Source organism: Dreissena polymorpha, chromosome 12 (assembly GCF_020536995.1).
Source record: "Dreissena polymorpha isolate Duluth1 chromosome 12, UMN_Dpol_1.0, whole genome shotgun sequence".
Lineage (NCBI taxonomy): Eukaryota > Metazoa > Mollusca > Bivalvia > Myida > Dreissenidae > Dreissena > Dreissena polymorpha.
Window position 1 is genome coordinate 735,941 of NC_068366.1, and position 25,976 is coordinate 761,916.

A 25,976-nucleotide genomic window follows, 5' to 3' on the forward strand; every position below is an offset into this window, starting at 1 on the left:
TATCGTGTCTCCCACACTGTATTATAATGATTTGATTTCTCTAATATAGTGCGCATGTTCTTTTGTATCGTGTCTCCCACACTGTAATATAATGATTTGATTTCTCTAATATAGTGCGCATGTTCTTTTGTATCGTGTCTCTCACTCTGTAAAATAATGATTTGATTTCTCTAATACAGTGCGCATGTTCTTTTGTATCGTGTCTTCCACACTGTAATATAATGATTTGATTTCTCGTACACCAAGTCTCTTCTGGTAATTAATTTATAAATATTTAACAAAAATACCGAACTATCAATATATGTGTACATTTGTAACACATGTGTTATGGACTGATATGGTGTCTCTTTTTAAAAAACAACATTAGAATAACGAAATGTGTGCATGCATGTTGCGTATCTTTTGGGAGAGTTTAAAACAAATCATTAAATTATCAACATAATTATGTTTTTGAAAGTTACGATTATAAAAATAATAAATGAATAAAGATTCGGATATATACGAGAAGCAAATCATTGCAATGTATAACAAATTATGTGTTATTTGTATATGGCCGTTGGATATATTTTGTGTTGACATAAATTTAACGAACAGATATATAAAGCCCACATGACAAAACAATTTATAATTATATACACCTTCCCCGAATGTTTGCATTTTGTCCGATTACCCTCCTTTTCGCCTCTACTCGTATTATTAATCGGCATCTTTGTTTTATTTAATTATTTAGCACAACTCATTCCTATAAATGTATTGGTACTTGATTTTTTCAACATAACTTTTTCATTTGCATTGTGTCACGTGACTTGCTATTACTGTTTATGTACATATCTGTATGTTCACATGGGCCTATGGCCTACTGATTCTGAAATAAAATATTATTATTCTTTTTGTAAAACTATAATGTAGTGAAATAAGGGGCGTGGCAACTAGCATCGTATAACAGAAGCGTTGTTGCTAAACTATTTTCGCGCCATAATATGAGATATCTATCATCAAACTCCTGCTGCCGCATATGCTGATGGCCATGTAGCATTTATTGAGCCGGCAGTAATTTAACCATATATCGCATATTGACGTCTGGTGATTCTGACACAGGTGAAAATTTATTTTAAAAACCGCTGAGTTTGCTATAGTTCAATTGAGTCAATAAGAAACCGTCACATGTTGTGACAGTTTGTAAAACAATCATGGTGTTTTATTAAGTTTGAGGAATATTTATACTTTAACATGCCGGTAAGACCGAATAAGCCACATTTATTTTTGGCAGATTCTTTCCTTTCACATGTTTTATAGTGTCTGGGCCAATTCTTTTTTTGCACATGTTTAATTTGTTTTTATGTACAATAAAATTAATAATATCTACCGATTCATTTGATATAACTTTTTTTCGGGGTTGATATTGATTGCCGTCGCCCTCGCTCCCCTGTGTTATTTATGCACGCCAGCTAAGAGGTACGAAAACAAATCTCGTGCTTCGAACTTACAACCGTTTACATAGTTTGTGTTATAAGAAGCGTGGTGCGACAAATAATGATATGTCCATAAGTTAATTTTTAATCGGCTGTGTGCATGTACACAATGAATGTATGTTAACAAAAAATATGCTTACTAATATACAGAATAACTATTTTGAAGCTGCCGTATTTATGTTTTATCCCATCATCAGACGTGCATTGTCGAAATTAACCACTGTGGAATAAATTTTCCTCTATTTCGGCAGTGCTGAAATATAGCTGTCATGCGCGGCGGAGAATGGTCATATTACTCGGAATGAACTATAAAGTAATCATTTTTAGTAAAATCGAATCATATTCAACAAAACAAACAATTTGATACCAAGATGTAATATATTTTAACACATAATTCAACCCAAAAAGCAAAAAAAAACATTATTTACAAATATTAAGTGCACGTACTCGTGACGTCATTATTAACACGTCATTCGACACAATGCATGTTCTTTCACGCTAAAGCTGCAGTTGTTTAGTGTTGTTTTTTTTTCCTTAAAAATCGGGGACGTAGTGGTATGATAAACAGAATTACAGGTTAGTTACTGATCTTTTTGTAATGTATTAGGCTCGGCACGATTAAAATAATGAATCAATGTTTGCTTAAAATAACTTTGGGATTTTCCGTGTAGTTCGATTTTCCTATTCTTTTTTTTAAGAAATAATTTACAACTAAGAAAATTGATGGGATAAATCGAATACTAAGGCTTGTGGTTCAGATTTTCTAAGCCTCGCAAAATAAACTTTGCTTTATTCGGCACCGACATAGTATTCTCTATTTACTATCTCGCACTCAGAATCCAATATGATTGTGTAGCTTGTTATGGAAACAAACTAAAATCGATGTCAAAAGTGAATTAAGTCCACTTTCCAATCACAAAATCAACGAGACGCGTCGCCTTCAAAATCTTCACAAAAGTCGCTCTTGCTACATTGCCTTTGCAATATTCCTCAAACATTTCAAATGCATATTTGTGCGAACGCCGATGAAAGTGTGTGTGTTATTATAGGAGTGTGGCTTGCACCGAAATCACATACACATGCATGCATATCATTACTGCGTTGAAACATACACAGAAAAAGAACACGCAGAATACAGAAATTCTGATGTGCAGTAGACTATTAATGAAAAGATCTGAAATATTGATCATCGTCTCAATTTATGAGCCTCGCTCTGTGACAAGGGAGTTGAAAGCATGTGCGTTAAGTTTATTCCAAGATTAGCCTATACAGTCCGCACAGGCTAATCAAGGGCAACACTTTCCGCTAGCTTTGGTTATCTTCGTTTAAAGGAAGACTCGTTGACAAAAATCCAGTTTAGGCGGTACGTGACTCTACGCACATGTACTACATCTCCTTTTCACAGAGCGAGTCCAGTTTAGGCGGAACGTGACTCTGCGCACATGTACTACATCCCCTTGTCCTAGAGCGAGTCCAGTTTAGGCGGAACGTGACTCTACGCACATGTACTACATCCCCTTTTCTTAGAGCGAGTACAGTTTAGGCGGAACGTGACTCTACGCACATGTACTACATCCCCTTTTCTTAGAGCGAGGCCAGTTAAGGCGGAACCTGACTCTACGCACATGTACTACATCCCCTTTTTCTAGAGCGAGTCCAGTTTAGGCGGAGCGTGACTCTACGCACATGTACTACATCCCCTTTTCTTAGAGCGAGTCCAGTTTAGGCGGAACGTGACTCTACGCACATGTACTACATCCCCTTTTTCTAGAGCGAGTCCAGTTTAGGCGGAGCGTGACTCTACGCACATGTACTACATCCCCTTTTTTTAGAGCGAGGCCTGTTTAGGCGGTACGTGACTCTACGCACATGTACTACATCCCCTTTTCCTAGAGCGAGTCCAGTTTAGGCGGAAAGTGTCTCTACGCACATGAACTACATCCCCTTTTCTTAGAGCGAGGCCAGTTTAGGCGGAACGTGACTCTACGCACATGTACTACATCCCCTTTTCTTAGAGCGAGGCCAGTTTAGGCGGAACGTGACTCTACGCACATGGACTACATCCCCTTTTCTTAGAGCGAGGCCAGTTTAGGCGGAACCTGACTCTACGCACATGTACTACATCCCCTTTTCTTAGAGCGAGGCCAGTTTAGACGGAACGTGATTCTACGTACATGTACTACATCCCCTTTTCCTAGAGCGAGTCCAATTTAGGCGGAACGTGACTCTACGCACATGTACTACATCCCCTTTTCTTAGAGCGAGGCCAGTTTAGGCGGAATGTGACTCTACGCGTATGTACTACATCCCCTTTTCTTAGATCGAGGCCAGTTTAGGCGGAACGTGACTCTATGCACATGTACTACATCCCCTTGTCCTAGAGAGAGTCCAGTTAAGGCGGAACGTGACTCTACGCACATGTACTACATCCCCCTTTCTTAGAGCGAGGCCAGTTTAGGCGGAACGTGCTTCTACGCACATGTACTACATCCCCTTTTCTTAGATCGAGGCCAGTTTAGGCGGAACGTGACTCTACGCACATGTACTACATCCCCTTGTCCTAGAGCGAGGCCAGTTTAGGCGGAACGTGACTCTACGCACATGTGCAATATCCCCTTTTCACAGAGCGAGGCTCATATCGAATTTACTCACAGTTTATACTGCAGGGAGCCGTTTCATAAACGATCGTACAACAATTTTAACTTCAGAGAGAATATTGTAATCTTAATAAGTAGACGAACTAGCTTGCCGTGCTCGTCAAATATATACGGCGCTTGATATGCCAATGTAATTAATTAAGTACTGAAAATGTATAATTCTTTGTTATGGACTTAAGCAATTATATATCTTCGAAAAATGTATCGTATCGTAAGTATGTACTACGATATTTGTTGAAACGGCCCCCCGTACTCGATGGTCCGCAATTTCGTTTTTATCATCTTATCAATACATTCATGGTTGTACTTTCGTCGAGATCATTTAGTAATATTTCCGAGCAAAACTTAGCATCGCTGTCGTACGCTAGTGTTAGCAATCTGATATATGTGGTCTCAACTTTAGACATTTGCTTGAGCTTGAGCATTCTTTCACATGTCTCTCCTTGGTCAAATAATATAACATTTAGTTTGCAATGCTCTCTGACGTTTTGTAAGAGGCTACCGTGTGTCTCACAATGGTCGAATTATCGGATGGCACACTTTTCTCCCATTTCTTTAATTTGCTCGAATTCAATATATGTCTCATATAGCAATTAAAGGGGCCTTTGCACAGATGTTATACTTTATATAAGCAATCCCCGTAGTATCAAAATTATAACGACAACAACAGAACTATCCAAATTATTTAATCGTTTCGCGTTGCAACGGTTTCAGGTTTTTAAATCGTCAAAAGATGCATATCATGTATATTTATATGTTCAGCATTACTGTTTTCTCACAAATATCATAGCTACAACGAAATTTGCGAATCTGAAACAAGTTTGTGTGTGTAATTTACCAAAACGTGAAAAGCCCCCTTTAATAGTTTTCACGCGCTTGATAAGCACCACGCTTAAATGGATGTCACAGCTGTTTCAAACCTATCACCGACAATCGTTAATTGATCGAGTAAAATATGTAATGAATATAGACGATTGTTATACGACACTTATATGATACTTAATAAAAGTATGTATATTGATGTGTCTCTTGACCACAACACGCTCCATACCTGAGGAAAAAAACACGAATTCTAACGAATTAGCTGTCGATGATTATACAGTTTACAATATTAAAGTAAAACCACAAGCTCGTATAAACTGGGTGCCATAGTTTAATTAACATAAAGCCGATTTTTAAATTGGTTAAAAATAGAATTTAATCAACAGCACGCCACCGTAGTATGTAAAATATACGTGAATGTTATCGATACTTCGCAAATCAATACGTACAGGGTACGAGCACGTTAATTGGTCTTAAACACGCAATGCTGAAGTTATTTTCATTTTTTTAGTTTTTTGATGGCGGATTAGGGCGTTATAAAGATTCCGCACAAAGGCACAGCTATGGAGCAGTTGAACCAGCGGGGAGTTGTGAACTAACCGTCCACACGTTTGGTTTAATAAAAGCATTTCATGGACATATATAAACTTGCTACGCTATGCATATAAATCTATACATGCGGTATTATTTACGTTTTCACGATTACAGTTGTTGATTAGTGAAGTTGATTAGTGCCTATCGGTTGACTAAACACGTACTTCACGCTCGAAGTGTTAAGACCAGTCTGTATACATAAAATATTGATTTATGTTACAGGTTGTTATCTGTTTAGTTGTTACACGAAACCTTAATGGATTTAGGTATAGACACAGCATAAACGTTTGCTATTAAATTGAGACATTCTGATAGGAGAATTAAGAATAAAAACACCCGTACAACAATGTCTAAAAATAATATAAAGGGATTTAAATTAAATAACAATTTATGTTTAATTCAGTTATGGATAACATTTATAGTAACGTGTAGTATTCAGTTCGCCTCATGCGAACTTATCATTGTTCAGACGGCGTTAGGCAATATTTCCGGTTCTATTGAGGAAGTGACATCATACGATGATACCGGAAATCCGTCAGTCATGTTCTTCGCGCAGTACCTGAGCATTCCCTACGCCAAACCTCCAATCCGTTTCCGGCGACCTGAGCCTAAAACTCCGTGGGCGGGGGAGTACAACGGGACGTTCTACCGTCCGGCATGCTATCATCAAGGCGACCCGGCTAGGGTGGGCACATTTCACGTGAAGACTGCAATGATGTCCGAAGATTGCCTAACGCTCGATATATACGCGTCAAACAGCACTATCGTTAACCAGTCGTCACTTCCGGTGCTTGTTTTCTTATACAGTTCTCCAGGTTATTCCAGCGCTTTCGCTGCCGATGTTCTGTGCACGGTAGGGGACGTCGTGGTTGTGGTGATAAACTTCCGTCAATGTATGCTGGGTTTCTTCAGTCTCGGTAGCGAAGCGGCGTCCGGGAACTACGGGTTGTTTGACCAGCAGATGGCGCTACAGTGGATTGCAAAGTACATACATAGTTTTGGCGGGGACCCCAAAAAGGTGACGCTAGTCGGTCATTCTTTTGGAGCCTCGAACGCCATCTATCACACGCTGTATCCGGGAAACAGGGGCCTCATCCACCGTGTGGTCGCACTGAGCGGCACGGCGCTGCTACCTTCGGGTGGTAAATCTTATGTGCGGAACTCTATTGAAACGGGTGTGCTTGAGGAGATAGGCTGTCAGCGGGCGTCAGATGCAGATATAATGAGCTGCCTTCGAGGAAAGAGTCTAACCGACATATTAAACGCCTTAGACAAAAAGTCGTTCACGTTTGCACCCTCAGTTGACGGCACGTTCCTGCGCTCTGATCCGGAAGTCATGATGACCGACCTGGCGAAGGATGACAACTCTACGGAGGAGCTTGAATTCCTGAACGTAGATCTGATGCTTGGCCTGAACAACATGGAGGGCGGGGCGCATGTTGCGCTGCTGTGGGCGGAGCGTTTGAACACCACGTACAATGAGTTCAATGTAAGCAGGGCGGACATTAGGAACATCGTAGTTCCCATTGCTATAAAACGGACTTTCGGTAGTAACATATCGCAAGCTATTACACAGACCGTTAACTTTCAATACAACGATGTTACTGGCACTGACGATCCCCAGCGTCTACGGCAGCGCGTCGTTGACCTCTTCACGGATATAGACGTCGCGGCGCCGCTGGTTCGAACCGGAAACGTTCACGCACTGCTGGGGCAAGGTAGCACCTACCTTTACCAGTTTTCGGAGCCTTTGAATCTTACGAAGGCGCCTGTTTGGTTGTCGGGAGCAAACCGCGCCGACGACGTCCACTTCCTGTTTGGCTTCAGTGAGCGTGGTCTGCAGTATGTGAACCACGTGACGGGATTCACGCCAACCGTAGAGCAGAGGGTGCTGTCAACAAGGCTCATCAAAATGATCGCAAAGTTTGCGAGAACAGGGTATGCATGATGATTTACTGTCTGCGTATAGGTTTGTAAATCACTTTTAAGAAATGTCATGTTTTATTTTGTATTCAAAATATAACAACATATACGTTTTCCACGTGTTAAGTAATTGTCGTCACGAATAACAGTTATCATCGTGGCGTATTTGTTTAATACAAACACTGCCGAACTGTTGTTAACGTGTTTAGTACTAACACTACCGAACTGTTGTTATCTCATATTTTTAAACGTTTTCAGGATGACTGTATTGACCGTGCCAACAAAAATATCAATCTAGTCATGATAGCATGATATAATGTTCTGTTTCTTTTATTGTTTTACGCTTTCCATGAAAAACTGTTTTTCTTGCAGTTACAAAAGAGGGCACGTTATTTTGAGTATAGTCTGTAAGGCATTTAAAAAGTATTTGTAGTTAGTGCTTGAAATGAAATACCATAATACATTCAGCAATTTAGTTACAAATAAAAATATATCAAGACCTTTATGACCTTTTTAAATAACACTTAAGAAAAATATATGTTGTTATTAGCTCTGCAGTTTTCGGTGAAAACCCAAGGTATTGTCCTAGCCAGCTCGTCGTGTTGTCCGCCGTCAGCCGCCCGCCATAGCCGTCGTGCTAAAACCTTAACATTGGCTCTAAAATCAAAGTGCTTCCACCTACAACTTTGAAACTTCATATGTAGATACACCTTGATGAGTTCTACACGCCACACCCAGTTTTGGGTCACTAGGTCAAAGATCAAGGTCACTGTGACCTCAAAAATAAAATAAACAATTCTGACAAGCTTTTGCAGCCGTTATGCAGTGCTCTTGTTTTATAATTAACTCTTTTTTCAGTTTGTTCTACCATTGTATTCATACCCTTTTATTATGTACAACTATAGTTTTTTTGCCACGAAAAACCTCAAAATTGAAACCTTTCACTGACCTTAATAACGGTATTAATCTATGGGAATCTATTGGATTAAAATTCTTTTTACGAAAGATAAGACACCAAATGGTCTATACAGTTAATGGTTTTAATCCCTTACATCAAGCGATGCAACAAAATACCGTGGGAGTTTGTTTAAATAGTGTATTCACAGTTCACAATAACAAGGATTGTTGTAAGTGCTTTTTGGGCGGGGATGCTCTCTTTGATGCTAATTCTCACTTCTGGGCATGAAATAGGTTTTATTAAGAATAAGATGAAATTATTTGTAAATATGTATCTCCGCTAACTCGGAAACCCGAGAGGGTCGGGATCAAAAGTTAGTTTTCTTATTAACTTTGTAAAAGAAAGTAAAATATACATAATTTTCAATTACTGAAAACAAAAATAAGATCAAAATAACTTATTTTCAAACTCTGAATTTCTGACAAAACACAAATTAGTAAACATGTATTTACAAATCATTTAAGGAATCTCTATATTCATTTATTTTTGAAAAATCATCGACTTGCCAATACATGAACATATGTGTTTATCTTGTTAACCAACTTCTTTTGCAAATCTGTGAATCGGTACCCAAAATACGTTCGCACAATGCAATTTTGCGATTTCATTAGGGCTGATATATATATAAATTAGTGAAGCGTTACTAACAATTACCGGGTGGCAGAATGTATCGTTATACAATAAAACCGAATTTATGGTAATGAGTAAGGAAATATAGTATTGATGTGTAAATGTACACCGGTTTGACATGTTAAAAAATAACATGTATTGATTCAAGTCTGTTCTTGCATGACGATGATTACAGACAAAGTATGCAACATTCTTATACGAGATTCAGTTTGAACTGGGTTTTCAACCTACGATCATTTATTTCCACGAGTATTGAGTTCCTCTATCTACCGAATAATAGGATGCGCTTGAATCGCTTAATTATCGAATTTTTAATACAGGCAACGATTTGAGAAAAAACTAGTTTAAACAGAATAATCCATGCTCCCTATCTTTATATTCAGTTTTGTAAGTATCACAAGCTTTACCGGTAATTGAAAATTATTTGTGAACAACTATTGGAAGAAAAACCATCAACTTTAAAAAGCTTTATGAATCAATGATAAATAACTACAGCTATGTATTCTAAAATAGGGTTTCAGCACGGCCGTTAATCACGAGCGCCACATCTTTTTTATAATGCATTAATAAACGAGCCAACGCTACTTCGATGTGGCGCTAAGGCCCGGATGTTTTAAAATTTAACTGATTATTATACATGGTGATTAAGTTTTATATGTTTGTTTCTACAAATTTCGCATTGTTTTTTTAAAATCTTCCAATGTAGTCCGATTCAGCGAATATAAATTCATCCAAACATGTACAGAAACATTCAATCACAACCCATTAGGAAACGTGAAGACCTTTATAATTTGTGGCATTGCGGAATTCGTAAAAGAAAATCGATGCATTTTAATTGTGTGACGAGCAAAGTCCCAGCCAATTAAATCGCTCATTATATAAAAGATTTCTTTGAACATGTACAAGTTAATGCGTTCCCAAAAACAAGGGCTTCTAGCCGGTCTAATAGATAAACTTCCTTTTTTTCAAAAAGAGAAGGAGCCAATGCCAAGGAGTTGGCGCCCAGATTAGGAGTTGGCGCTTATGTACATGTTTAGCTATTTTAAAGTGAAATATTCTATGTATTGGTTTCTATCATTTTTAAGTGTGTTTCCTTGACAGTGGAATTCAGTTCCACCCATTCAATTTGTCTAGTGTATAAGGCAAGCTATTTGGTCCTAATCTGGTATAGTTTGTGCATCTAATGACATTTCAAACATTAGCACGGGTTCACGAGTTATTGACGGTATTTTTCAAACAGATGTACTCGAGATATTAAGTAGACTTCGAAACAAGTGTTCAACATAAGTTTTAAATGGCATGAATTAAACAGACTGTCGATAAGGAAATTTCTGACTAACATGCGTATAGATAAACGCTGTGATACAATTAACGTCAATATTTATATCAGTTTCTATATTTGGTTGCAACGAACTGTTTAATGATATTTTCAAAGCACGTGGATATAGCATTTACGAATGGATTAAACTATAGGTAAATATAATCTAATGAAACACGCTTCAAGCCATACTTTGAATTAAAAAAAAAAACTTAGTATTTGAATTGTTTTGAAATTCATAATTAAGCGTGTCCCAGAAGGACGGCGATCTGGGAAAACGGGGCTAACTGCATCTGTGTTAAGTGTCGTCCCAGACTAGCAGGTACACTTCGCACTGGCTAACACGGAACGCAACTTTCCGCTTGTATGGTACTTTTCGTTTAAAGGAAGTCTCGTTTTTAGCGAAAATCCAGGTGAGGCGGAAAGTGTCGTCCCTGATTAGCCTGTGCGGACTGAACGTGCTACATTACTTTAGGCTCATAAGCCCAGTTTTCCAAGAGCGTGGATCGGTCATCAACGAAATGTGATGCCACACTAATAATAATAGTTAACAGTATTAAGTCTAAGAATTGGTTATTGGAACTATTGGTGAATGCTGGCTCAAGTCAAAGGTATGTCCATGTCGTTTCAGAAATCCCAATTTGCTCAGCGCCGCTGGCGATCCTCAGTGGCCTGAATATGACGCCACGAGTACGACGTACCTAGACATCTCCGCAGCGCACGTGACCCCTAAACACCACTTCCGGGAGCCATTCATGACCTTCTGGACGAGCGTGGTACCGGAACTGCTCACAGCGACCTCGCAGAACGCGACTTCTCCGCTTGTGTGCCCTAAGGAAATCGGTCACACGATTAAAGTGAACTTAGTCTCGGCTGAAAACATCATCATCGCTCTCTCCATTGTCTCCTTCTGTCTGCTATGCGCTTGTGTGTTGCTCGTCTGCTTATCGGTAGCTAGGGAGCCGACATTGTATAGCAACAGCAAATACGCGGTGATGAAGACCCCGAACTTGAGCGAGACCCCCTCTATTTCCGGCCCGAGCGACAGCTGACTCTAATAGTCAGCATTGGTCCTTTTTTAAAGCGCAGAAAATGTAAAGCAAATCCATAAAATGAGCCTCGTTCTGGGAACATTGGGCTTAATGCATGTGAGTAAAGTGTCGTCCCAGATTAGCCTGTCCAGTCCGCACAAGCCAATCATGGACGATACATACCATCTAGACCGGATTTTTATTTAAAAGAAATTTTCTTAAATCGAAATTTTCCATAAAAGCGGAATACACAGGCTAATCTGGCATGACACTTTATGCGCATATATTAAGCCCAATAGTCCAGGAACGCGGCTCAAATCATAAACGTTTATTATTTATTTATGTTGCAGTCGGTTACGTCAATATTAATTTTTCTTAGCAACATTCCATTTAAATCATTAACCTCTTGATTTCTAACAAGTAACTTGACATATATTACATATTCTATTCACTACCTTGAAGTACATTGTACGTTACATTGTCTTGCTAGTAGCAAGTATCTCGCCATTTTATAAGTATTCAAATATGTTCGTATGAACTGAATGTTTAGAGCATTTTGCGTGGTTTTCGACTCAATTTGATTGACGACGATTGTACAACTGATTTTTTATAGTTTATAACATGTACGCTTATGTGTTCTAGTATTAATGTAAAAATATAAGTATAGATTAGCGCATTTATTTACAAATTGTATAAAGTTTGTATATGTATAAGTTACAAAACTAATATTCTATGTGTTTATAAACGTTTTATATTATTATTATAATTTAGATAATAAAATGTACGAACATATTTACTGTTTTGAAGCATTTCTACTAACATCATATTCAGTTAGAATTACAGACGCTTTTACAATAACATTATTTTGACATTAGGAATTACCACGTAAAGATTCAGAAGTACGAGTTATAGGTTCGTCCTAAACTGGTCGATTCTCCTTGTATTCGCAATTGGAGATAACTCTTATTGACGATGTTTAATTAAGCGGAGAATACTTGTCTCCCTTTAATAATACTGAAACATACTTATGCCACGGATGTAACATTATAACACAATTGTTATTCTTATATTCTGAAATAAATAGTTGCGGATTGTCTAAAATAATGCAACCTCAGATGCGGATGGACTTGGTAAACTTCGAAATACCCATATTAGTTTAAATAGAAATAATAAAAAAGGCACGTGTCGATGTTGAACTCCCACAAAACACACACGAATAGTTGTTCCCATATTAGAGGTAACATAATCAAATGTTGATTGTATTATTTATGGTAAACGTAAACATTATAACACTATTTATATATTTGTATTCTGTAATAAATAGTTGTGGATTGTCTCACATAATGCAGTCTAAGGCGCGGAGGCCCTCATAAACTTCGAAAGACACATATTTGTTTAATATAAATAATAAAGGACTACACGTGTCGATGTTAAACCCCCACATAACAAACACGTATAGTTGTTCCCATATTAGAGGTAACATAATCAAATGTAGTACTCATGTTGATTGTATTATTTATGGTAAACGCATGCCTTCATTTATAACAGAAGTTACAGTTCTACTTAAAGCTGAATAACAATCGAACATGTGTGGAGCCGCGCTCTGGGAAAACGGGGCTTAATGCATGTGCGTCAATCGTTATCCGTGATTAGCTTTAGGCTCATCAGGGGCGACTCTTTCCGCCTTAACTGGATTGTCGTTTTAAAGAGACCTCATGTCAACGAAACAGTCCATACAAACGGAAAGCCCTTTGCGGACTGCACAGGCTATAACGGGATGACTCTTCCCGCGTTTGAATTAAGCCCAGTTTTCCCAGAACGAGGCTAATATCATCTTAAATATCTCGTATCCTACAACGTAATGGCATCTGACTTTATTTAAAGTTGAAAACGGTATTCAGTGATCGAATGTAATAAACAATAGACTAATGGTACTGATTTAACTTTGCACGTACACTCTATTTAATAAACAGCGAACGTTAAATACATTTCGAGTAATTTAATACATGCTGTAAGTCAATTTGATATTTAACTGCAAATGACAAAATGCTACAAGTAAACCGCTTTCTTTAGTGAGTACAATTACCAAGTAAGGTCAGTTTATAGAAGTGCGTAGTTCTAAAAAAGTATTATTGATTTAAACAATCATTTCCGATTTTACTACGCTATTGATGGACATAAGTATGCATGTGGTGTCACAAATATTTCTCACACAGTCACCATAAAATAGACGTTGGAATACACGGTTATGTCGTGTGTGTTTAAGTGTGTACACTAAATAAGAACATGCGCCAAATATAGTTCGTTTTATATATTCAACTCTGTTTACACCGTCCATAGAGATGTCACAGGCTAAAACTTTTTTACTTCCGTCGCGACCATGGACCGGTGTCCTCTATGTTTCGGAACCTTCCAAAGGTCGAGGCTTCTTTTGTGCCTCGACACCATGTTTTTCACGTGCCTCGATGTGAACGTTCTAAGGCATGCGCGTGCATCAGGGACCTCCCATACCCGATGTGTGACTTGGAACAAATGGTACCGGAAGGGGGCGTTTCCAAATTAGACGACAACCAGCGCATCAAGGTGGAACAGACGCTCGAGCGCGCCCTGGCGGCCGCAGATGGTCACGTGCCGAACGAGATGAGATTGAACTCAAGGCAGCTAAGTGTTTTATTTAAAAAAAACATTTGATGTGTTTGTTTTTCTATTGATAGTCCAAACAAAACAACGATTCAGATGTGTAGAAATTTAACAAGCTTTAAGATTTTTGAAGTTCTATCTCTGATAGATTTTGCGATTTCAAAATTCGTGTGGTTGAATAAAGTAATACACAAACATACAGAATTCATGCCAACGCATAGTTCAACCACAGTGTGTGATTCGTTAGAAAATAATGGTTGAGTATTGGGAAACTTAACTTCATTCAAGGGCACTCCGTACAGGCTCATCAGGTACGACACTGTCCGCTTTTATGGAATCTTTCATTTAAAGGAAGTCTCTTCTAAACGAAAATCAAGTTAAGGCGGAAAGTGTCGTCACTGATTAGCCTGTGTTGAATGCACAGGCTAATCTGACAAGACACTTCACGCACATGCGTTAAGTCAAGTTTTCATAAAACGCGTCCCATGTATTGCCCAGTGCAATATTTATTATTAATATCATATATAATGAATATCATACTCGAGATTTACATTCCTGTTACTACTTGTGAATAGAATCTTATTAAAGTTGTTTCTAATTATTATATAATATGGAGGTTTTTGTTTTTTTTAAATTATCCTCGGTCACGGGCAAACTTTACACCTAAATATGTTCCATACCGTACCAAAACAAGCACATTATATTAGCGATTTTCGACAGAACCCATACGCTCGTGAATTCGCATGCGCCCGTGTTTCCCATACGCCAGTGTTTCCCATAGCCCAGTGTTTCACATACACCCGTTTTTACCATACGCCAGTGTTTCCAATACGCCAGTGTTTCCCATACACCCGTGTTTCCAATACGCCAGTATTTACCATACGCCCTTGTTTCTTTAACCCCTATTACCCAATCGCACGTGTTTCCCTCACCATATTTCCCATATACCCGTATTTCCCATATCACCCATACGATAGTGTAACACAAGTGTTTCTCATACGCCCGTGTTTCCCATATGCGAGTGTTTCCCATACCCCCGTGTTTCCCTCACCACATTTCCCATATACCCGTATTTCCCATATCAACCATACGATAGTGTTACACAAGTGTTTCTCATGCGCCCGTGTTTCCCATGCCCCCGTGTTTCCCTCCCCCAGGTGCTAAGTAAAGCAGGACGCCACCCAGCGCTGCGTCGACTGAGAGAAGAACATACGTGGCCCCTGTAGCTCGAACGCACGCCCTGGTCAAGAGGCAAGGCTCATCATGACGACTGGTGGGTGGTCGGTTTCACAGTTGAAGATCTCAACTCCCATGGCTGTGCTTATGTTCAGAGGAATATAACAGCGGTTATGTGCTTGCATGCCAACTACCGTATTTTTTAATGAGCCGCGCTCTGCGAAAACGGCGCTTAATTCATGTTCGTACATTCTATATCGTCCGTTCAACGCAACATACCATAAAACCGGAAAGTGTCGTCCCTGATTAGCATGTAAAGACAGCACAGGCTAATCTGGACGACACTTTACGCAAATGCATTAAGCCCCGTTTTCGTAGAGGTATGCTCAAATAAATTCAAACGTATATAGCTGGAATAATATTAGGATTTAAATACATTTTGTTAAGCATTTTGTTACACTTTACTTAAACATGGCTGGATGGTAAACTTGACAATGATGTAAGCGTTTAAGATGTGTTTGTTTATTATATTGATTGAACGCGCTTAAACGAGGACATGAGTATAGCATAGAACCAAATCTTCCACTTAATATAAATGATGTCAACAATTTTGAAAATAAAGTTATTGCAACACATGTTACATTATTATGTTGGCCACTCTGAAATATATTTTGTATTAGCAGTGTGAGCCATTGTTAGTCATACCAATGCAAAGAAGTTCCGACTACGAAATCCGAACATATACGAGCAAACGCGAGACTAGCTTCGGAAGCACGACGTGTTTCTCATGAATACGTGCTTCTTCTGACGGTGCCGAAGCTTGTAAATGTTGAAACCGTAGCTATTGCTATAAGGAATAGTGATAATTTATGGCTTAACTTTTCTTACGAAATATTTTGCGGAATATTCGTTGATTTTAAGTAGTTATGTTACTTAAAAATGCTTTGATAATAATTTTATGAAATAATAAAAAAATGAAGGCAATATTAGACACTGTTTGCACACATTTTATTTAATACATTAAATTAAATGTCCATAAAATAAATTATGTTCTTTAAAGCCCGTTAGTAAGCCAATGTTTGAGTGTATATTGTTTGCTGAACAATATATTTGCAAGAAGGGTCTCAGCAATGTGAAAGGATTTTAAAATATAAAATGCTATATTTTAACCTCTTCCTTAAATCATAGTCGGATCAAGGACGCGCTAGGAAAGCAGCGTAGACTAAGACGAAACGCAAGTGTATTATATACGTCACAATAAATCATTACACAAATCATGTGCATTAACAACCTCAGACATGATATTTATTTGGAAACAGATTTAACAGAAACTGTGAAGAGAAGTATACAAAAAGGTTTATTTGGAAAATATCATCTTAAATTAAACCATCTGCACAATTAAATAAAAAATAGTCAGTCCTTACTACTGCAGGGATTTATTGATAATTGAAAAGAGTGAGCACGTTCAAATACAATTTATGGAATATTACAAGATTTAACCTCAAATTTACTGTGATATAATCTGCCGTTTATGATACAAATGTATTTCAGCACTGTATAGTTAGAAGTTCCTCCGAAGGTATAGTGCGTTCTTTTCATTCATAAATAACACATGATTACACATAACATAAATTATACGAGTCGTTAACATATAGAGGGAGGATTATAATGCATATATATATATATATATATTGCATATTCTGTACAAAACAGCACAATATATTGTCTCGTGGAATAGGTTACTTAATAACTGGAAAACATATTATATTAAAAATACTTATTTTAACATAATTCAATGGCATATAAAACTCTCGAAGGGCGAGTGAAATAGAATACATCAGTGTTCCGTGAGATGCAAAGCACCGGAGACAAAACACAAACTCGTATACAATAAACTCTTCACTCGTTTTTCAAATGGAATGTATAGCTACATCATGATGTTGTATAAATTATTGATAATAATTACACAGTAAAGCGAAAGCTAATTATTTAACATATAAGGGTGTTGTTTACGGTTTTTGCATTTTGTCCAAGCTTCAGTCAAAATCATTTAAAGATTTATATTAGTGAATTGAGCATCGCCACCAAATTTAAAGAACACAAAAAAAAGAAACGAGCACATTTAGATTATTCACTTTTCGCGTTTGTAATTCTGTATAGTTTTATAAATTTCCAATTATGAAGCAAATGTAAATTTGTAATGTTGTCTACGTGCTTAGTGTTATGTCACTCTCCTTTCGTCTTGAATCTGTGACAACTTGTTTGATAATTGTCACTTTGATAAAATGGTACTCCAGGAAATAGAAATTCGATAGCGATCTTTTAATATGCTTCGTCTCAATATGTCATAATCTTTGAATTCACATTGTGTAATATCAATGCCGTCCTGCTGTTTCATCCAGTTACAAGTATCCGACTCATTGGCAGGTAAACGACAGTCTAACAATTCAAAACGCACACACGCGTCCCGTGATTTTGACCATTCCACCATTGACTTTACATCTTGAGCGGAAACATCGCTGGCTCGATAAACTACCTTTCTGATCGATTCAGGAAGATAGTACAGCAGTGTAACCGCAAGATTTGTCTCAGATATTATAAGCGTGTGTAGACTAGTCAGGCTTGGAAGAGCTGCACAGAGAAGGTCAATTGATTTAACATCCATCAGCTGTAGACGTGTAATGTTTTTACCAGTGATGGACATCAATTGTAAGATGCACATCTCTGATAATGGTGTTGGAGATAATATACAACACGAACGCATATAGGTGCAGTCTAAATTACTTAAAACGGTACCTCCAGTACATGATAATATATTGAGCTTAAGACCTCGACTACATGATAAGCTCTTGAGCTTAAGACCCTGTAGGTCTAATTGTAGGTCTGATAGACCAATGTGTCTAAGCCGCAGATACGACAATGATTCTCTCGATTGCGAAATAATTTCCTGTACACGATTTGATTTCTGTTGAGAATTGTAATATAATTGTGCATCCATGCTTGTGATGTTTGAGATGTTCATATCTATTAACGTATTTAAAGCATCGATTTCCTTGGTAGGAATTCTTAAATCATCAAGTGCTATATGAGTGAGTGTCAGTTGTAAGCATGGCTGTTTATTCGCCAACCTTTCAATAAAGCCACCCAATAAAATTCTTTGTGCGAAATTAGGCGTGGAAAATAGATTCATCTTCTGGTGGTCTGAAATAGAAAGCAGCTTGCTTTCCATGTCGCTTGTTATGACATCCATCATGTGCTTTGACATTCTTTCAGCCACTGGAGCACACATTCCACACGTGAAGATAAATAACTGACCGATGTCCAGAATAGACTTACCATCACAATACGCCGACTGTATGGCGCTCATGATGTCTTCAATGCCTGTCTGATTAATTGCAATATGCATCGATGCTAGAAACTCCTGAATAGTTTTGTGTACGAACATGTATGGAATATTCTTTTGCGGGCTAAGCGCCAACGATTTTTTCTGTGTGATAATCCCTGTCTGAAGTAAGTAACCAAGTTGTGTTTCCGTCATATGGTTTGTGATTGTGTTTTTCGCAAAGACTAGCGACGATTCTTTACTAGAGTCTGTTAGTGTTTTAAACGCTAGTGCACATGCAGAGCGAATCAGCGACCCATTAGCCGACATATACTCGTTTTTTCCTGTTTCAAATATGTGTTTTATTTCTTTAACGCAAATTGTTTCAGTGTCAAAATCTTCAATTTGAAGTTTGTGCAACCCTTTGGCTATGTGCATATCTAGCATATTTATGTATATAGAACATAGTGAATCTTCCATTAAACGTCCAACGTAAAACTGATGAACGAGTTGCACACAAATAGCTGGAATTGTCATGAGCTTTCTCATGTTATTATTCTTTAGTTTCTCAAAAAAATCATTACATTTGCTTTGTGTAGCCTTTTGCGATATACCGTTTTTCTCAGCTAAAACATTAATGACATTTCTCGCCAAGGTTTCATAGTTCGCAACGCCGGAAATTTGGAACATACACGTTAAGCTATCGCTCATTCTGCGATTGGCAAGTTTCCATGGTCGTGCAGTTATAATGTTGGTAATGTTATTTCGCTGTAAGTACAGCGGCATACTCTGGTCTTTACCGCACCTGCAAGTATAGTCCCGTGGCGGTGGATAGGATAAATCAGGGTGGTACCATTCGTCTGCGGCGTCTGTAAGAACAATGCATTTATGTTCCCAGACACTGTCATCCCAAGGTAGTTTGTTGCTTTGTATGGCTTCCACGACCATCTGACTGACGTTACACATGGTTCCACTGTAATCACGTAATGACACAAAAAACAGAAATTTGTAGTCTCGCAAAGTGTCAAGATCGCTGAAACCTGTTCGGTTTGACGCCTTTCCTCTGGTAGTGACTGTTCTTTTTTTCTTAGTACTGGCATCATTTTCTGAATGGGCATTACACCAATCAAGAACCAGTTTTGTTGAAAACGTAGTTTTACCACAACCTGGATCACCTTGGATATAAATTGTATTAACCGGATTCCCGTCACGATGCAGCAACTCTTTGTAGCAATTCACGTCTGATTCCATCGTTGAAGACTTGTCCATCTCAATCCCGCCATGTATGACGTCCTGGCCTCTCTTAAGTGCCTTGATGGACGGGGGAACGTAGATCCGTTCCAAAGGTACATCTATGTCAGGATCCAGCATGGACACCGGCACAACACACATTGCACGGTACTGTTTGATTAACCACGTCTGAATTTCTGCAAGAAATGGAATAAAATAAACAACACGCTAACATGTCTAATGAAAAATACAAGTAAATTCCTAAGAATGCATTCAAGCATTACAACAACAAAACATCACTTAACGCCCAAACACAAAAATAAAAACCTTTTTATAGAAATTATTGTTTTTGACTCATATCAGGTAAATTAACGCACATACTTGCTTTATGTGCAAGAAGCATTTTGAAATAAAATTAGATATTTTAAAATATGTATGACCTTTCTCCATTAGTAACCCGCATATATATTTTCATGATTGTATGTCACGGGTTCTCTTAACAACTTGTGAAAACTTATTTTGTGTCATAAGCCCCAGTGAACTTGACCTTCGACATGTTCACTTCAGAAACAATCAATAGAATAATGTTACTATTATGCCAATTGAAAAAGCTGTCTTATTTGTTTTTATTAGCTAAATATATCGAATTTAACATTGACTTTGAGTGAATAAAAAAAAGACGCCTTAAATAAGGATCTTCCGTTATCATTGTTATCAATTAATTGCCATCGCATAGTGCACAGAAAAAAATAAAATAGTAATCACATTTTAATAAAAACAATGTTTGTCAATTTGTTAGCGATTTTTCATTATTGTATTATTTACTTACCGCTGAAATCGTTATTCTTAAATAATATTTAATTTTTGTATTTATAAAATGTTTGCTGTTTATCTGACCTATGATGCTGATAATTATTAACATGGTGATGTTTCATCGTAACATTAATTGTAAAAGAAGACAAACTTTCTCCGAAATAAAACCTCAGATTGTCTAGAATGAATCATCTATTTAAAATCTTGTACACGTTTCATAATTATTAAGACAATTCATAGCATCCCTAGATCTAATTGTATTATACATCAAGTCACCTCTCAAAATGTGCAGCTCCACATGCATGCAAAATAAGAAGTTGCTACATCAAGTCACCTCTCAAAATGTGCAGGTCCATAAGATACACATGCATGCCAAATATGAAGTTGCTACATCAAGTCACCTCTCAAAATTTGCAGCTCCATGAGATACACATGCATGCCAAAAATGAAGTTGCTACATCAAGTTCAACAGACACTTTTCAAAGAAGTACAAAGAATTCAAATCGAAACAAATTCAATACAATGTGCTTAAAAATTGACTTTACATATTTGGTATAAACATTTACGCTATACTTATTTCATGTTTACATTTTACATGCATTACTTGATAAAGTTTGAAAATAAATATTTTTCCCGCAAAAAACTTGTGTGTTCTTACAAATATGCACTTTCTTAATTACTATTTAATGATTAGTGTAAATGAACAAGTTCATATGTTAATCAACAACAGTAAACTAAAGAAAACTAGGCATAAGCGTTCTTGAGTTATCATTCGAAAACCATTTTACTATTTCGGGTCACCGTGACCATGACCTTTGACCTAGTGATCTGAAAATCAATTGGGGTCATCAGCCAACCATTATCAATCTACCTATGAAGTTTCATGATCCTAGGCATAAGCGTTCTTGAGTTATCATCCGGAAACCATTTTACTATTTCGGGTCACTGTGACCTTGACCTTTGACCTAGTGACCTGAAAATCAATAGGGGTCATCTGCGAGTCATGATCAATCTATCTATCAAGTTTCATGATCACAGGCCTAAGCGTTCTTGAGTTATCATCCGGAAACCATTTTACTATTTGGGGTCACTGTGACCTTGACCTTTGGCCTAGTGATCTGAAAATCAATAGGGGTCAACTGCAAGTCATGATCAATCTACCTATCAAGTTTCATGATCCTAGGCCTAAGGGTTCTTGAGTTATCATCCGGACACCATTTTACTATTTCGGGTCACCGTGACCTTGACCTAGTGACCTCAAAATCAATAGAGGTCATCTGCGAGTCATGATCAATGTACCTATGAAGTTTCATGATCACAGCCCCAAGCGTTCTTGAGTTATCATCCGGAAACCACCAGGTCGACCGACCGACCGACAGACCGACATACCGACAGACCGACATGTGCAAAGCAATATACCCCCTCTTCTTTGAAGGGGGGCATAATAACAAATAATGAACATACAGATATAAACAGGTGATATTGTTTTTGTGTTGATGCTATAATCGTGTTTTATTTTATCACGATGATGATTATTGGATGAGACAGGGAGTAAAGAGAAGATGCAACAAATTCTGTATTTTAAATGAATTGCCTGTCATTCTTGGAAAAGTCTACCTAACAAGAGCTGTCACAAAGGAGCACACTAAACTATTCTTCCGCTTTGATAGAATAATGTACGTTTTCTTACAGTCACCTGATGTAATGACTATAAAGGCATAATTGATGCTGATTGTATGTAGTAGTTACAGAATATATGTAAACTTTAAGCTGAACTGAATTTAATTTACTTTGAAAGTGATCTCTAAATTTACGCTCTAGGCTACCTACGCACAAAATCCTGTTAGTCCAGCCCATTACTACCATACAAATGCAAGGCATTTAGTAGAAAGCATTTTGCTAATGTTAAGTAACACTGACATTAACCAAACTAGCCTTAAAGGCAATTCTACCCTAGAACTGCATGGGAACTAGCTACAAACACATAAAAAACAATACCCCCATATATACTGAAGACATTGACCGGGGTTGTTTTCTATTTGGTAGCAATGACCTTCCATTCAGTGAACACAAATGCAATCTCTTGCTAGACAATCCTGTAACCTACCTACACGACCGATTTCAACACACTCACATCTCAAACCAAATGAAGTTATGCAGTAAACGGTTTTTACCTATTATTAGCAATACTTGTGACCTTGACCAAACTGGTCCCAAATGCAACCCCACGAAGGGCAGATATGGAGAATTTTCCTATTTGTATTTACCAAATTTACAAAAACTACAAAAAGGAGGCATACATGTAACATCTAGGTCATATGTGTTCAAATCTTGGTCACCTAGTAAAGTAATGATATTTGCTACTATTTTGACAATGCTCTCAAAATCCCTTGAAGTTCTTTAAAGCATAGGAAACAAGAGATGTGTTTGTCAGAAACAGAATGCCCCTACTGCGCCGCTTTGATTTTTTTACCTTTGACCTTGAAGGATGACCTTGACCTTTCACCACTCAAAATGTGCAGCTCCATGAGTGTTACACATGCATGCCAAATAGCAAGTTGCTACATGTATCTTCAACATTGCAAAAGTTATGGCCAACGTTAAAGTTTTTGGATGAACGCACAAATGGACTGACGGACAGTTCAACTGCTTTATGGCACCCTACCGGGGGCATAATAAAACTTATTTAACTTTTGGGTAATAGACTGCCATAATTAATGGTAATCCTGATATCACACCAGAATAAACATTCCAGATTGGTTTCACTAAGAGCAGAGGAGAAAGGGACAACAGAAGGACAACAAACGCAGAGCCTTACCTACCTAATGTTTTCAGACCGTTGCCCAAAACACAGAATTTTGTTTTGCCGGACTTTAAGCAATTTTTAGAGCCCATTGTCAATGATGCTTGTAATTATTTACATAATACATGTGTTATGAATAAATAAACATAAAGAATACCATATTTACATAATACATGTGTTATGAATAAATCAACATAAAGAATCCCATAATTGCTTGCAGCATGTACTTACAAGACTATTGCTAATCAATATATGTCCCCTACCGGCTCCACCATTGTCAGAAATATAGATATATATTTATTTTTTGCCATAGCATCCAGAATTTTTTACATAGGAACAAAATTAAATGACGTGCATAATGTCCATATTGCTATCTATCCCAGGGTTCTCATTATGATTGTAAACAAAGGATCATTTTGGAATAGTAACCGATTCGGCCGGGGGTCATGGGGGCCGCCTAGGCCCTTTGTACGTCCAGGAGTTTATCCCAAACTCACATAATATTCCATTTATCCTATTATTTCCTCCTTATTTCCAGTAATAATTATCAAATATCGCATTTTTTGGACGATTTTGAGTTTCCGTAGTTGACAAAAACAGATTCTCCAATTTTTGAAAGAACCCAATTGTGATCTAAAAATAGCGATTTTATAAATCCAAATTGATACGATCGTTGAAAACAGCGCTTATAAAACAGAAACTTCTCTGATTGAACGAAAGTCCGAATGTATGTTGAAAAAGTAACTAATTATTGATGTTATATATTAATTTTTTTAAGTGATTGCGGCAAACTACCGATTGAAAAGACATTTTTTATTTCAACAAAGGAAACTGTTGAAGCAGGGCGAAGCAGACGCCATGCTGGTTTAATGTTAACATAATACCATAGAATTTGATTTGTTAGCGTGGTCAGCTGATAGAAGATAGAATTCCGAGTTTCCTCGAATATTGCTGGTCTCCTGGTGAAATGGTCTAAAGGTTACACTTGTTTATATTCACAGTTCTCAGTTTATAAAACGTTGAACAGGAGTTTAACAATTACTACAGGGATACGATAGACAACATCAAACACGCTTTATAATTGCTAAAAACCAATTATAAAAAACAATTAAATATAACAAGAAATCTTTTAAAGCGAGACTGTACGATTTTGTGAAATATTTATGTATTTATATAAATGTGTTAAAAAAAACATATTATATATATATATATATAGTTCAATATAAATTAAAATTTAAGTTCAGAAAAACCTGTGTCGAAAAATGCGAAATAAGCCAGATATTTAATTCTGAAATCGAAAATGTCTGTACAGTCGAATTTGCCAGTATGTGTATTATGCATGTAAGATGTGAATCTAAATTTAGTTTAATGGTTCATTTTTAGTTGGTCGCGTCAGCTGCCAGCTAAATTTACAGAACATATTTTGCAAATCAGTATGTGCTTAGAAGCCATAAGTACGGTAAGTACCGCAACTCACTCTGCTAGGGTGATTACCGCTGCCTGTCTGCAGCAGACGACAAATTATTCTGCTTTTGTCTTTTTTTTAAAAATGATTCTGCTCTAGCAGTGAGTGTATATAAACCCTCTAGCAGTGAGAGTATAATCCAGCTTGTAAGACGACATTGGCCAGTCTAGTGTTAATCATTGAAATATGTACATATTGGCTGCTTTCAGGGAAAACGGGGCTTAATGTCAAATAAGATTAGCATGTGCACACTGATTAGCCCGTGCAAGGAAGACAACAGCGAACAGCTTCAGTGCCTACAGTGCTCTGATTTAATATGTGGAAACATTTTCTCTAACTACAAAAACTAGTTAATTACTCTCTACAGTGCTACATTCGTTGAGAAAAGGTCAGTAATAATCTGTGAAATGTACAGCTATTTGATACAGTTTTACGTGGGGTCGGCATGTATTCGGCTGCCTTATTGCTGATTGGTTGACGTGCTTACCAAGAAGAATTTGATTGACAGCTGGAAAAATCAATATAGGCCACTGGCTGAGAAATTCATTGAAAACAGTAGCTCTTAGGCGGAGTAAACTGACTGACTGAATGACCGGGCGTCGCTCTACTATACTACAGTTATTCCTTGTCAATTATTGTTGGTTTGCGTGATCAAAACTTCCGATTGCAATTTTAAAGAAACGGGAAAAAAAAACGATTTTCTGGCGATTTTAACCGATCAATTTGATCGGCAATCGGTTAATTATGACAGCCCTGCTATCCATGTTTCAAGTTTCATGAAACAAGAGGGCCTGAAAGGCCCAAAGTCGTTAACCTGAGAGGAAAGGAACTGACCTGTTCTGTAAAGCCCAAGATTTTATTTGAACAAAATGTTCTTACCAACTTTCATGACTTGTGAACACCCTGGTAGCCACGTTTTTCAACAGACCAGAACCATTTTCATACACATCCAAGATATCATTTAAACAAATATTCTGACAGAGTTTCATGAAGATTCACGAAGCCATATAAGGAAAAAATGCCCCGCCCCCATGTGGCCATGCTTTTCAAGCAACCGTAACCATTTTCAAACATATCCAAGATATCATTGGTAAAAATCTTGTGACCAAGTTTCATGATGAT

General features: G+C 37.5%; 2 protein-coding genes across 4 annotated transcripts in view; one reads left to right on the plus strand and one right to left on the minus strand.

Moving 5' to 3' along the window:
- The window catches only part of LOC127852756 (uncharacterized), a 224,627-nt gene that overhangs the window by 120,639 nt on the left and 78,012 nt on the right, over nt 1-25,976 (minus strand). Inside the window, exon 5 of one of the 3 annotated variants that reach the window (XM_052386719.1) lies at nt 18,051-19,970. The exons of the other annotated variants lie outside the window; for them this stretch is intronic. Within the exon in view, the coding sequence (XP_052242679.1) occupies nt 18,051-19,970 (1,920 nt within the window). The remainder of the gene's footprint in view (nt 1-18,050; nt 19,971-25,976) is intronic. 3 annotated transcript variants of the gene reach the window in all.
- Nucleotides 6,226-12,197, plus strand: LOC127852759 (acetylcholinesterase-like). The gene is made up of 2 exons (XM_052386722.1): nt 6,226-7,483; nt 11,006-12,197. The coding sequence occupies exons 1-2, from the start codon at nt 6,258-6,260 to the stop codon at nt 11,424-11,426; spliced, it is 1,647 nt and encodes a 548-aa protein (XP_052242682.1). The 5' UTR covers nt 6,226-6,257; the 3' UTR covers nt 11,427-12,197.